Source organism: Amblyomma americanum, chromosome 2 (genome assembly GCF_052857255.1).
Source record: "Amblyomma americanum isolate KBUSLIRL-KWMA chromosome 2, ASM5285725v1, whole genome shotgun sequence".
Classification (NCBI taxonomy): domain Eukaryota; kingdom Metazoa; phylum Arthropoda; class Arachnida; order Ixodida; family Ixodidae; genus Amblyomma; species Amblyomma americanum.
Genome location: NC_135498.1, coordinates 219,982,575 through 219,995,100, shown reverse-complemented (window position 1 = coordinate 219,995,100; position 12,526 = coordinate 219,982,575). Strand labels below are relative to the sequence as shown.

Below are 12,526 nucleotides of genomic sequence, written 5' to 3'. Positions count from 1 at the left end.
AAATACCTTTTCCTCCACGTGAGCAAAAAAATAACTTCTCCTGCGCGTGAGCGAAAGATACATCTCCTCCTTGTGAGCGAAAAATACCTTCTCCTCCGCGTGAGCGAGAACTACCTTCTAAACTTCAGCGAAAAATACCTCCGCCACCGCGTTTGCTAGAAATGCCTTCTCCTCCACGTGAGCGAAAAATCTCTCCTCGTCTTCGTGAGCGAGAAATACCTTCTCCTGCACGTGAGCGAAAGGTACCTCCTCCTCCTGGTGAGCGAAAAATACCTTCTCCTCCACGTGAGCGAAATATTCCTCCTCCTCCGCGTGAGCGACAAATACCTCCTCCTCCGTGTGAGCGAGGAATACCTTCTCCTCAACGAGAGTGAAAATTTCTCCTCCTCCGGGTGAGCGAGAAATACCTTCTCCTTCGCGAGAGCGAAAAATACCTCCTCCGCGTGAGCGTGAAATACCTTCTGCTTCCTCCTCCGCGTGAGCGAAAATACCACCGCCTCCGCGTTTTCGAGAAATACATTCTCCTCCACGTGAGCGAAAAATACTTTCAGCTCCACGTGAGCGAAAAATCTCTCCTCCTCCTCGTGAGCAAGAAATACCTTCTCCTGCGCATGAGTGAAAGATACTCCTCCTCCTTGTGAGCGAAAAATACCTCCTCCACCGCGTGAGCTAGAAATACCTTCTTAACGTGAGCGAAGAATACCTGCGCCACCCCGTTTGCTAGAAATGCCTTCTCCTCCACGTGAGCGAAAAATCCCTCCTCGTCCGCTTGAGCGAGAAATACCTTCTCCTGCACGTGAGCGAAAGGTACCTCCTCCTCCTTGTGAGCGAAATACACCTTCTCCTCCACGTGAGCAAAAAATTCCTCCTGCTCCGCGTGAGCGAGAAATTCCTCTGCCTCCGCGTTTGCGAGAAATACATTCTCCTTCATGTGAGCGAAAAATCCCGCCTCCGAGTGAGCGAAAGATACCCTGATCCTCCTTGTGAGCGAAAAATAAATTCTCCCCCATGTGAGCGAAAAATTCCTTCTCTTCGTGAGCGAGATACACCACCGCCTCTGCTTTTGCGAGAAATACCTTCTCCTCCACGTGAGGTAAAAACGCCTCCTCCTCCGCGTGAGCGAGAAATATCTTCTCCTCGTGAGCGAAAATAACTCCTCCTCCGCTTGAGTGAGAAATACCTACTCCTCCACGTGAGCGATAAATCCCTCCTCCTCCGCGTGAGCGAGAAATATCTTCTCCACGTTAGCGAAAATTACCTTCGCGTTAGTGAGAAATACCTTCTCCTCCACGTGAGCAAAACATCCCTCCTCCTCCGCGTGAGCGAGAAATACAGCCTTCTCCGCGTTTGTGAGAAATACCTTCTCCTCCACGTGAGCGAAAAATAGCTTCTCCTCCTCTGCATGAGCGACAAATACCATCTCCTCCACGTGAGCGAAAAATACCTCCTCCTCCGCGTGAGCGAGAAATACCTTCTCCTCAACATGAGAGAAAAATCCCTCCTCCTCCGCGTGAGCGAGATATATCTTCTCCACGTTAGCGAAAAATACTTTCGTGTGAGTGAGAAATACCTTCTCCTCCACGTGAGCAAAATATCCCTCCTCCTCCGCGTGAGCGAAAAGTACCGCCTCCTCCGCATTTGTGAGAAATACCTTCTCCTTCACGTGAGCGAAAAATTCCTCCTCCTCTGCATGAGCGAGAAATACCATCTCCTCCACGTGAGCGAAAAATACCTCCCCCTCCGCGTGAGCGAGAAATACCTTCTCATCAACATGAGAGAAAAATACCTCCGCCTCCGCGTTTGCTAGAAATGCATTCTCCTCCACATGAGCGAAAAATCTCTCCTCGTCCGCGTGAGCGAGAAATAACTTCTCCTCTGCGTGAGCGAAAGATACCTCCTCCTCGTGGTGAGCGAAAAATACCTTCTCCGCGTGGGCGAATGTTACCTTTTCCTCCGCGTGAGCAAAAATTTCCTCCTCCGCTGCGTGAGCGAGAAATACCTCTGCCTCTGCGTTTGCGAGAAATACCATCTCCTCCACGTGAGCGAAAAATACCTCCTCCTCCGCGTGAGCGAGAAATACCTTCTCCTCAACATGAGAGAAAAATCCCTCCTCCTCCACGTGAGCGAGAAATATCTTCTCCACGTTAGCGAAAAATACTTTCGTGTGAGTGAGAAATACCTTCTCCTCCACGTGAGCAAAACATCCCTCCTCCTCCGCGTGAGCGAAAAGTACCGCCTCCTCCGCATTTGTGAGAAATACCTTCTCCTCCACGTGAGCGAAAAATTCCTCCTCCTCTGCATGAGCGAGAAATACCATCTCCTCCACGTGAGCGAAAAATACCTCCTCCTCCGCGTGAGCGAGAAATACCTTCTCCACGTGAGCGAAAAACTCTCCTCTCCTCCGCGTGAGCGAAAGATACTTCTCCTTGTGAGCGAAAAATACCTCCTCCTCAGTGTGACCGAGAAATACGTTCTCCTCAACATGAGCGAAAAATACCTCCCCCTCCGCGTTTGCTAGAAATGCATTCTCCTCCACATGAGCGAAAAATCTCTCCTCGTCCGCCGTGAGCGAGAAATAACTTCTCCTCTGCGTGAGCGAAAGATACCTCCTCCTCGTGGTGAGCGAAAAATACCTTCTCCGCGTGGGCGAATGTTACGTTTTCCTCCGCGTGAGCAAAAATTTCCTCCTCGTCTGCGTGAGCGAGAAATACCTCTGCCTCTGCGTTTGCGAGAAATACCTTCTCCTCCGTGTGAGCGAAAAATCTCTCCTCCGCGTGAGCGGAAAATACCTTCTCCTCCGTGTGAGCGAAAAATCTCTGCTCCGCGTGAGCGAAAGATACCCTGATCCTCCTTGTGAGCGAAAACTACCTTCACCCCCACGTGAGCGAAAAATTCCTCCTTTTCCGCGTGAGCGAGAAATACCTTCTCCTCCACGTGAGCGAAAAGTCCCTCCTCCTCTGTGTGAGCGAGGAATACCTTCTCCTCCACGAGAGTGAAAAATTCCTCCTCCTCCGGGTGAGCGAGAAATACCTTCTCCTTCACGAGAGCGAAAAATACCTCCTCCGCGTGAGCGTGAAATACCTTCTGATTCCTCCTCCTCCTGAGCGAAAAGTACCGCCTCCTCCGCATTTGTGAGAAATAGCTTCTCCTCCTCTGCATGAGCGACAAATACCATCTCCTCCACGTGAGCGAAAAATACCTCCTCCTCCGCGTGAGCGAGAAATACCTTCTCCTCAACATGAGAGAAAAATCCCTCCTCCTCCGCGTGAGCGAGATATATCTTCTCCACGTTAGCGAAAAATACTTTCGTGTGAGTGAGAAATACCTTCTCCTCCACGTGAGCAAAATATCGCTCCTCCTCCGCGTGAGCGAAAAGTACCGCCTCCTCCGCATTTGTGAGAAATACCTTCTCCTTCACGTGAGCGAAAAATTCCTCCTCCTCTGCATGAGCGAGAAATACCATCTCCTCGACGTGAGCGAAAAATACCTCCCCCTCCGCGTGAGCGAGAAATACCTTCTCATCAACATGAGAGAAAAATACCTCCGCCTCCGCGTTTGCTAGAAATGCATTCTCCTCCACATGAGCGAAAAATCTCTCCTCGTCCGCGTGAGCGAGAAATAACTTCTCCTCTGCGTGAGCGAAAGATACCTCCTCCTCGTGGTGAGCGAAAAATACCTTCTCCGCGTGGGCGAATGCTACCTTTTCCTCCGCGTGAGCAAAAATTTCCTCCTCCGCTGCGTGAGCGAGAAATACCTCTGCCTCTGCGTTTGCGAGAAATACCTTCTCCTCCACGTGAGCGAAAAATAGCTTCTCCTCCTCCTCTGCATGAGCGAGAAATACCATCTCCTCCACGTGAGCGAAAAATACCTCCTCCTCCGCGTGAGCGAGAAATACTTTCTCCTCAACATGAGAGAAAAATCCCTCCTCCTCCACGTGAGCGAGAAATATCTTCTCCACGTTAGCGAAAAATACTTTCGTGTGAGTGAGAAATACCTTCTCCTCCACGTGAGCAAAACATCCCTCCTCCTCCGCGTGAGCGAAAAGTACCGCCTCCTCCGCATTTGTGAGAAATACCTTCTCCACCACGTGAGCGAAAAATTCCTCCTCCTCTGCATGAGCGAGAAATACCATCTCCTCCAAGTGAGCGAGAAATACCTCCTCCTCCGCGTGAGCGAGAAATACCTTCTCCACGTGAGCGAAAAACTCTCCTCTCCTCCGCGTGAGCGAAAGATACTTCTCCTTGTGAGCGAAAAATATCTCCTCCTCCGTGTGACCGAGAAATACGTTCTCCTCAACATGAGCGAAAAATACCTCCTACTCCGCGTTTGCTAGAAATGCATTCTCCTCCACATGAGCGAAAAATCTCTCCTCGTGCGCGTGAGCGAGAAATAACTTCTCCTCTGCGTGAGCGAAAGATACCTCCTCCTCGTGGTGAGCGAAAAATACCTTCTCCGCGTGGGCGAATGTTACGTTTTCCTCCGCGTGAGCAAAAATTTCCTCCTCCTCCGCGTGAGCGAGAAATACCTCTGCCTCTGCGTTTGCGAGAAATACCTTCTCCTCCGTGTGAGCGAAAAATCTCTCCTCCGCGTGAGCGGAAAATACATTCTCCTCCGTGTGAGCGAAAAATCTCTGCTCCGCGTGAGCGAAAGATACCCTGATCCTCCTTGTGAGCGAAAACTACCTTCACCCCCACATGAGCGAAAAATTCCTCCTTTTCCGCGTGAGCGAGAAATACCTTCTCCTCCACGTGAGCGAAAAGTCCCTCCTCCCCTGTGTGAGCGAGGAATACCTTCTCCTCCACGAGAGTGAAAAATTCCTCCTCCTCCGGGTGAGCGAGAAATACCTTCTCCTTCACGAGAGCGAAAAATACCTCCTCCGCGTGAGCGTGAAATACCTTCTGATTCCTCCTCCTCCTGAGCGAAAAGTACCGCCTCCTCCGCATTTGTGAGAAATAGCTTCTCCTCCACGTGAGCGAAAAATTCCTCCTCCTCTGCATGAGCGAGAAATACCATCTCCTCTACGTGAGCGAAAAATACCTCCTCCTCCGCGTGAGCGAGAAATACCTTCTCATCAACATGAGAGAAAAATACCTCCGCCTCCGCGTTTGCTAGAAATGCATTGTCCTCCACATGAGGGAAAAATCTCTCCTCGTCCGCGTGAGCGAGAAATAACTTCTCTGCGTGAGCGAAAGATACCTCCTCCTCGTGGTGAGCGAAAAATACCTGCTCCGCGTAGGCGAATGTTACCTTTTCCTCCGCGTGAGCAAAAATTTCCTCCTCCTCCGCGTGAGCGAGAAATACCTCTGCCTCTGCGCTTGCGAGAAATACCTTCTCCTCCGTGTGAGCGAAAAATCTCTGCTCCGCGTGAGCGAAAGATACCCTGATCCTCCTTGTGAGAGAAAAGAACCTTCTCCTCCACTAGAGCGAAAAATTCCACCTCCTCCGCGTGAGCGAGAAAAACCTCCTTCACGTGAGCGAAAAATACCTCCTCCCCTGCGTGAGCGTGAAATACCTTTTCCTTTATCCTCCGCGTGAGTGAGAAATACCACCGCGTCCACGTTTGCGAGAAATGCCTTCTCCTCCACGTGAGCGAACAATAACTTTTCCACGTGAGCGAGAAATACCTTCTCCATGTGAGCGAAAAATACTTCCTCCACCGTGTGAGCGAGAAATACCTTCTCCTCCACGTGAGCGAAAAAATCCCTCCTCCTCCGCGTGAGCGAAAAAAACCTTCTCCTCCACGTGAGCGAAAAATACCTCCTCCTCCGCGTGAGCGAAAAATACCATCTCCACTTGAGCGAAAAAACTCTCCTCCTCCTCGTGAGCAAGAAATACTTTCTCCTCCGCGTGAGCGAAACATACTTCTCCTTGTGATCGAAAAATACCTTCTCCACGTGAGCGAAAAATCCCTCCTCATCCGCATGAGCGAGAAATACCTCCGCCTCCGCGTTTGCGAAAGATCCCTCCGCGTGATTGAGAAATACCTCCGCTTCCGCGTTTTCGTGAAATACCTTCTCCACGTGAGCTAAAAACACCTCCTCCTCCGCTTGAGCGAGAAATACCTTCTCCTCCTTGTGAGCGAAAATACCTTTTCCTCCACGTGAGAAAAAAATAACTTCTGCGCGTGAGCGAAAGATACATCTCCTCCTTGTGAGCGAAAAATACCTCCTCCTCCACGTGAGCGAGAACTACCTTCTCAACTTCAGCGAAAAATACCTCCGCAACCGCGTTTGCTAGAAATGCCTTCTCCTCCACGTGAGCGAAAAATCTCTCCTCTTCTGCGTGAGCGAGAAATACCTTCTCCTGCACGTGAGCGAAAGGTACCTCCTCCGCCTGGTGAGTGAAAAATACCTTCTCCTCCACGTGAGCGAAATATTCCTCCTCCTCCGCGTGAGCGACAAATACCTCCTCCTTCGCGTTTGCGAGAAATACCTTCTCCGGGTGAGCGAAAAATACCTCCTCCGCGTGAGCGGAAAATACCTTCTCCACGTGAGCGAAATATTCCTCCTCCTCCGCGTGAGCGACAAATACCTCCTCCTTCGCGTTTGCGAGAAATACCTTCTCCGGGTGAGCGAAAAATACCTCCTCCGCGTGAGCGGAAAATACCTTCTCCTCCACGTGAGCGAAAAATTCCTCCTCTTCCGCGTTTCGTTCCCCCGACCTACAAGCCACTCTACTTCACTCTGCTGTGCACCAACGGCTCACCCCCTGCTCTCTACGGTCTACCGAAGGTGCACAAACCTAATGTACCCATGCGCCCCATCGTAGACTACAGTCGGTCCCCTCTTCACAGTCTATCCAGCTACCTCCATCGTATCCTCTCCCCTCTTGTCGGCCTTGGCTCAACGCACGTTCGCAACTCGACTGATTTCATCAAGAAGGTAAGCGACATAGCACCGGACGATGACGAGCTTATGGTCTCGTTTGACGTCAAGTCGCTTTTCACATGCGTTCCTGTCGACCTGGCCGTACAAGTTTGCTCTGCTGCTCTCGAAGCTGACAAGTCTCTACCTAAACGAACCCCCATTGAAGTTCTGGATCTCCGTAGACTCATGCAGTTCTGCCTGGATAAAACTTATTTCGTCTTTCAAGGACGCTTTTACCGTCAACTTCAGGGCACACCAATGGGTGCCTCTATATCAGTGACCATCGCTATCCTCTGTATGGAATCCGTCGAGCGCCGTACCCTTGAAACGTTTGCATCACCTCCTAGAAATTTCCTGAGATATGTTGACGACTGCTTTTGCCTGATTCGTAATTCTGACTTAGCCGCCTTCTCGCACCATTTGAATTCTATAGAACGAGCAATAGACTTCACTACCGAAAAAGAAGCGAATGGTGCGTTGCCCTTTCTGTATGTATTGATAAGGCGGGACAGCAATAAGCTCAGTTTCAGCGTTTACAGAAAACCGACCCACACCGGAAGATACCTTAACTTTATTTCGGTTCACCCTGCTACACAGAAGAAATCAGTCGCTATGTCCTTTTTCAAACATCGCAACGGATCTGCAGCTCCCTTGAAGACCAGACCATTGATTTTCAAACTGTACGACAAGAACTTTCAAGCAACAACTACCCCACCTCATTTGTGCAATCTGTGGAAAAATAGTTAGGTCGCCCAGCAAGCGATACTCCTCTGACACCCTTGAAACGTGCTGCCGTGCCCTATGCTCCCGGACTAAGCGAGGCTTTAGCACGCATCATGCGCACCTTTGGTGTTCATATCGCCCACGTTCCGACAAGAAATCTGCGCCATGCGTTGGTAAATGTCAAAGACCCCCTTCACAAAGAAAAATATCCAGGCGTAGTGTACAAGGTTCCTTGTTCCGACTGTGACTACGCATACATTGGCGAAACCGGAAATTTCGAGAGGCGGCTAAAAGAACATAGTAACGATGTACGCAACAAAAAAGTGGATTCAAATGATATCGCCGAGCACGCAGTATCTACAGGCCATGACATCGACGGGGTCGGGCACACGTGCTTTCAACGGAAAAAAAGCTATACCCTCGCCTGCACGTGGAATCATTAATCATCAAACTACTAGTCACACCTTCAACCGCAACGATGGAAATCTTAACCCAATCTACGCACGCTCCCTGCGCCCTCTTTTCAAGCATATGTAATGCCACTGAGCTGCTTCCTTAATTTCAATGTGAACAAGGCTCCCGTACGGGAGCCGAAATGTCTGTTTTTGTTTTTTGTTTTCTTTGGTCGGCGCTCCTTCTTCTTCGTCAACAAGGGGTATGACCGCAATCCTACATTCCTACAATCCTACAGCGATTCTACACCTTTTGGACGAGGCAAGCACTAAGCAGGACAATAATCAGCCCCTACAGATACAGGCGCGCACAACGCCAGCCAGCATCGAATTAAAGGGCGAGGACCACCTGTGTTGTTCGCACTTGCTCAGCGGCGGCGGCGGAAGCAACACGGAAAGGGTGTGGCCGCAATTCGACAATCTGCAGTACTTCGCCAGGCTTACCGCAATTCTACACCTTGTATCAAACATAACATCACCAGCGAAAGAACGGGACACCAGGAGAAGACGAACACAGGACAACGCTGTCCAGCGTATGATACACACCAACTAGCCCACATGGTTACCTTGTTACAATCTACACCTTGTGGACCAGGCAAGCAGCAAGAAGGACAATGATGAGCCCCTCCAGATACAGGCGCGCACAACGCCAGCCAGCATCGGATTTAAGGACGAGGCACACCTTTGTTCTTTTCACTTGCTCAGCGGCGGCGGCGGCGTAAAAAACAACGCAAGGGGTGTGGCCGCAATCCTACAATCTGCAGTTCTTCGCAAGGCTTACAGCGATTCTACACCTAGTAGACCAGGCAAGCAGCAAAAGGGACATTGATCAGGGCCTCCAGATAGAGGCGCGCACAATTCTTGCCAGCATCGGATAACAGGACGGAATTAACAAACTTAGTCAAAGCGAAATTCTAGAGGCATACCATGTCGTTAAACAAGGAGATCTATGTGTAAGTGACACGACGGTTAGTCTATTAGATCAAAGAATCAGATTTTTGAACTCCTTAGCGTAACGTTTCGAACAATGATTGCGGTCCTGATTTTTGTCATAATGGCTGCAATCTACCTTTTCGTATAAATCTGTCATGTGTGCGCAAGCGTGGTTTGATACTGAAGGGTGTAGATGTGATCGTTTCTTAAATAAATGCAGTCGACAGTCTAGCGTCGTCCTGTCTTCCTGTTCTGTGTGTCCGTCTTTTGCGCTGCTTTTCATTCTGCTAAAAGGACGAGGACCACCTGTGTTTTTCGCCGTTGCTCAGCGGCGGCGGCGGAAATAACAACACAATGTGGACACAATTCTACATTCTGCAGTACTTCGCCAGGCTAACGGCGATTCTACACCTTGTGGACTAGGCAAGCAGCAACAAGGACAACGATCGGCCCCTCCATATAGCGGCGCGCACAACTCCAGGCAACATCAGAAAAAAGGACGAGGCCCACCTGTGTTCTTCGCACTTGCTGAACGGCGGCGGCCGAAGCACCAACGCAAGAGGTGTCGCCGTAATCCTACAATGTTCCTTCGCCAGGCTAACAGCGATTTTACACCTTGAGAACCGGGCAAGTAGCAAGAAGGGCAAATATCAACCCCTCCAGATAACGGCGCTCACAACTCCAGCCAGCGTGAGATAAAAGGAGGAGGCCCACCTTTGCTCATTTCACTTGCCCAGCGGCGACTTCGGAAGCAACAACGCAAGGGGTGTGGCCGCATTCCAACATTCTGCAGTTCTTCGCTAGGCTTACAGTGATTCTACGCCTAGTAAGCCAGGCAAGCAGGAGGACAACGATCGACCCCTCCACGTATCGTTTCGCAAAAATTCAGCCAGTATCAGATAAAAGGACGAAGCCCACCTTTGTTGTATGCACTTGGTCAACGGTGGTGGCGGAAGCAACATCGAAAGAGTTGTTGCCGCAATCTTACAATATGCTCTCCTTCGCCAGGCTTACAGCGATTCTACACCTTATGGACCAAGCAAGCAGCAAGGATAACGATCGGCATCTCCGGAAAGCGGCGCGTACAACTCCAGCAGCATCAGAAAAAAGGACGAACCCCACCTTTGTTCTACGCACTTCATTAGCGGCGGTGGCGGAAGCAACAACGTAAGGGGTGTAGCTGCAATCCTGCAATCAGCAGTACTTCTGCAGGCTTACAGGGATTCTACACCTTGTGCAGCAGGCAAGCAGCAAGAAGGACAACGATCGGCCCCTCCAGATAGCGGCGCGCACAACTCCAGCCAACCTCGGAAAAAAGGAAGAGGCCCACCTGTGTTTTTCGCATTTGCTGAGCGGAGACGGCGGAAACAACACAAGGGGTGTGGCCGCAATCCTACAGTCTGCAGTTCTTCGCCAGGCTTACAGCAATTCTACACCTAGTAGACCAGGCAAGCAGCAAGAGGGACAACGATCAGGCCCTCCATATAGCGGCGCGCACAATTTATTTTTTTTATTTATTTATTTCCTCAAGGGTCTGAAAAGGACATTACATGAGGGGTGGGCAAACAAAAGGGTTTTAAATAGATGAATACAGATGGTCTTCGATGGCGGATTTGAAGCGAACGGGATTGATGATGGTTGCCACTTCGGACGGAAGGTGATTCCAGTCTTTGGCTGTTCTAAGGAAAAAAGATTGATGATATGTTTCCGTGCGGGCTTGTTCAGGGTAGACGGCATTAGGATGACTGTGATGAGAAACCCGACGGGCGTGTGCGACAGGGGGAGGTTCGTGGTGGAAAGTGTGATAAAATTTATGATATAAAGAAAGACGGGCGATTTTACGGTGACAGGCCAGAGTAGGAAGATGGAGCTGTGATTTTAGTGCTGATACGCTAGTGTGATAAGATTAGTCCGAGCAAATGAATCTCACAGCGCGGTCCTGGACCGCTTCGAGCGTGGTGATAAGGTTAGCATAGTGGGGATCATACGCGGCAGATGCGAACTCTAGTTTAGAACATACAAATGTTAAGTAAGAAAGAAGTTTTATGGAAAAGCGGGCTAAGGAAAGGATACGACGTAAATACCCTAGAATTTGATTAGCTGAATTAGTGACGTTGTGAATGTGTAGAGACCAGGTTAAATCTTTACTTAAATGGCTACCAAGGTACTTGTACGAGTCAACTGACGCAACCGGAATATTGTTAATAGTATAAGTGGTACCTTGGTGGTTTCGCCGCGATGAAAAGAAAGAAGGGACGTTTTAGTACTATAAAGCGACATCAGCCATGTACTGCACCATTCTTCGACGCGTACAAGATCTTGAAGGGTGATGATGTCAGATGGATTATTTATTGGGCGTTAGATAACACAATCATCTGCAAATAGGCGGACGTTAGACATTATGTTAAGGGGTAAATCATTTATGTAAATAATAAATAGAAGAGGGCCTAAAACAGTACCCTGGGGAACGCCAGACAAGACAGGGGAGAGAGATGATGAGTGGGAGTTAGCATGAACGAATTGATAGCGATCAGTTAGGAAAGCCCGAATCCAGCCCAGAACTAAGGAATGCAGGTTTAGTCGTGATAGGTTAAGAATTAGGCGCGCGTGAGGGACTTTGTCAAATGCCTTTTCAAAATCTAGGAATATGGCATCAGTAAGAATGTTACGATCGAGGCATGCATGTATATCATGAAGAAAGAGAGTAAGTTGCGTTTCGCAGGAACGACCTTTACGGAAACCATGCTGATTAGGATGAAAAAAGTTGTGCGATGACAAAAACTGGGCAGTGTGTGAATATATTATATGTTCCATAATTTTACAACAAACACTGGTTAACGAGATTGGCCTATAGTTACGTGGTGAAGATCGCTTACCTTTCTTAAACACTGGAATGACCTTCCCAATCCGCTAGTCACGAGGTAATGAGCACGAAGAAAATGACTGCTGAAAGAGGAGAGATAACATGACACTACAATGTTCCTTTGTGTTTTTTAAAATTTTAGCGTTGATGCCGTCAACACCGGCAGATGAAGAATTTTTTAAAGCGTCAATGATCTTGGCAATGCCGCGCGGCTCAAAGATAATGGTATCCATTGGTGCATGGAGAAAACAGGGGGCTTCAAAGAGGTTATTAGGCGGTTCGTGAGTAAATACAGAGGAAAATGTCCCATTTAAGATATTTTGGAACATCTGATTCGGAAACGGGAACTCCAGAATGATCTGCCAGGTGAATTATGCTAGAAGTAGAGGGGCTAATAGTTTACCAGAAGCGCTTTGGATTATCATGCAGCATGTTAGGTAATGTGCTAGAGAAGAAGTTAATATTAGTTTTGGCTACCTGAGTGTCATAGTTAGCAGCGGTAGTGTAATATTTATTCCAGGCGAGATCCGTGTCTGTCACTTTAGCTGCACGAAATAGTCGCTTCTTTTTGTTGTTTACTCTTTTAAGTGTTTTATTATACAATGGGGAACCAGGTCGTTCTTTTATGGTGATAGTCGGAACATGTATGCTTATTAGGCGTTGCATTTCGGACTGAAAAAGTAACCAGT

The 12,526-nt window shown here is 49.1% G+C and overlaps 1 protein-coding gene across 1 annotated transcript in view; it reads right to left on the bottom strand.

Annotated features, from left to right (window-relative positions):
- The window catches only part of LOC144120375 (uncharacterized), a 31,302-nt gene extending 19,220 nt beyond the window's left edge, over positions 1-12,082 (bottom strand). The window contains exons 1-3 of the mRNA XM_077652730.1: positions 11,919-12,082; positions 9,448-9,502; positions 5,785-5,885 (exon numbers count right to left, since the gene is read on the bottom strand). Coding sequence (XP_077508856.1) covers positions 5,785-5,885; positions 9,448-9,502; positions 11,919-12,070 — 308 coding nt within the window. The 5' untranslated portion in view covers positions 12,071-12,082. The remainder of the gene's footprint in view (positions 1-5,784; positions 5,886-9,447; positions 9,503-11,918) is intronic.
- Between the last annotated feature and the right edge of the window lie 444 nt (positions 12,083-12,526).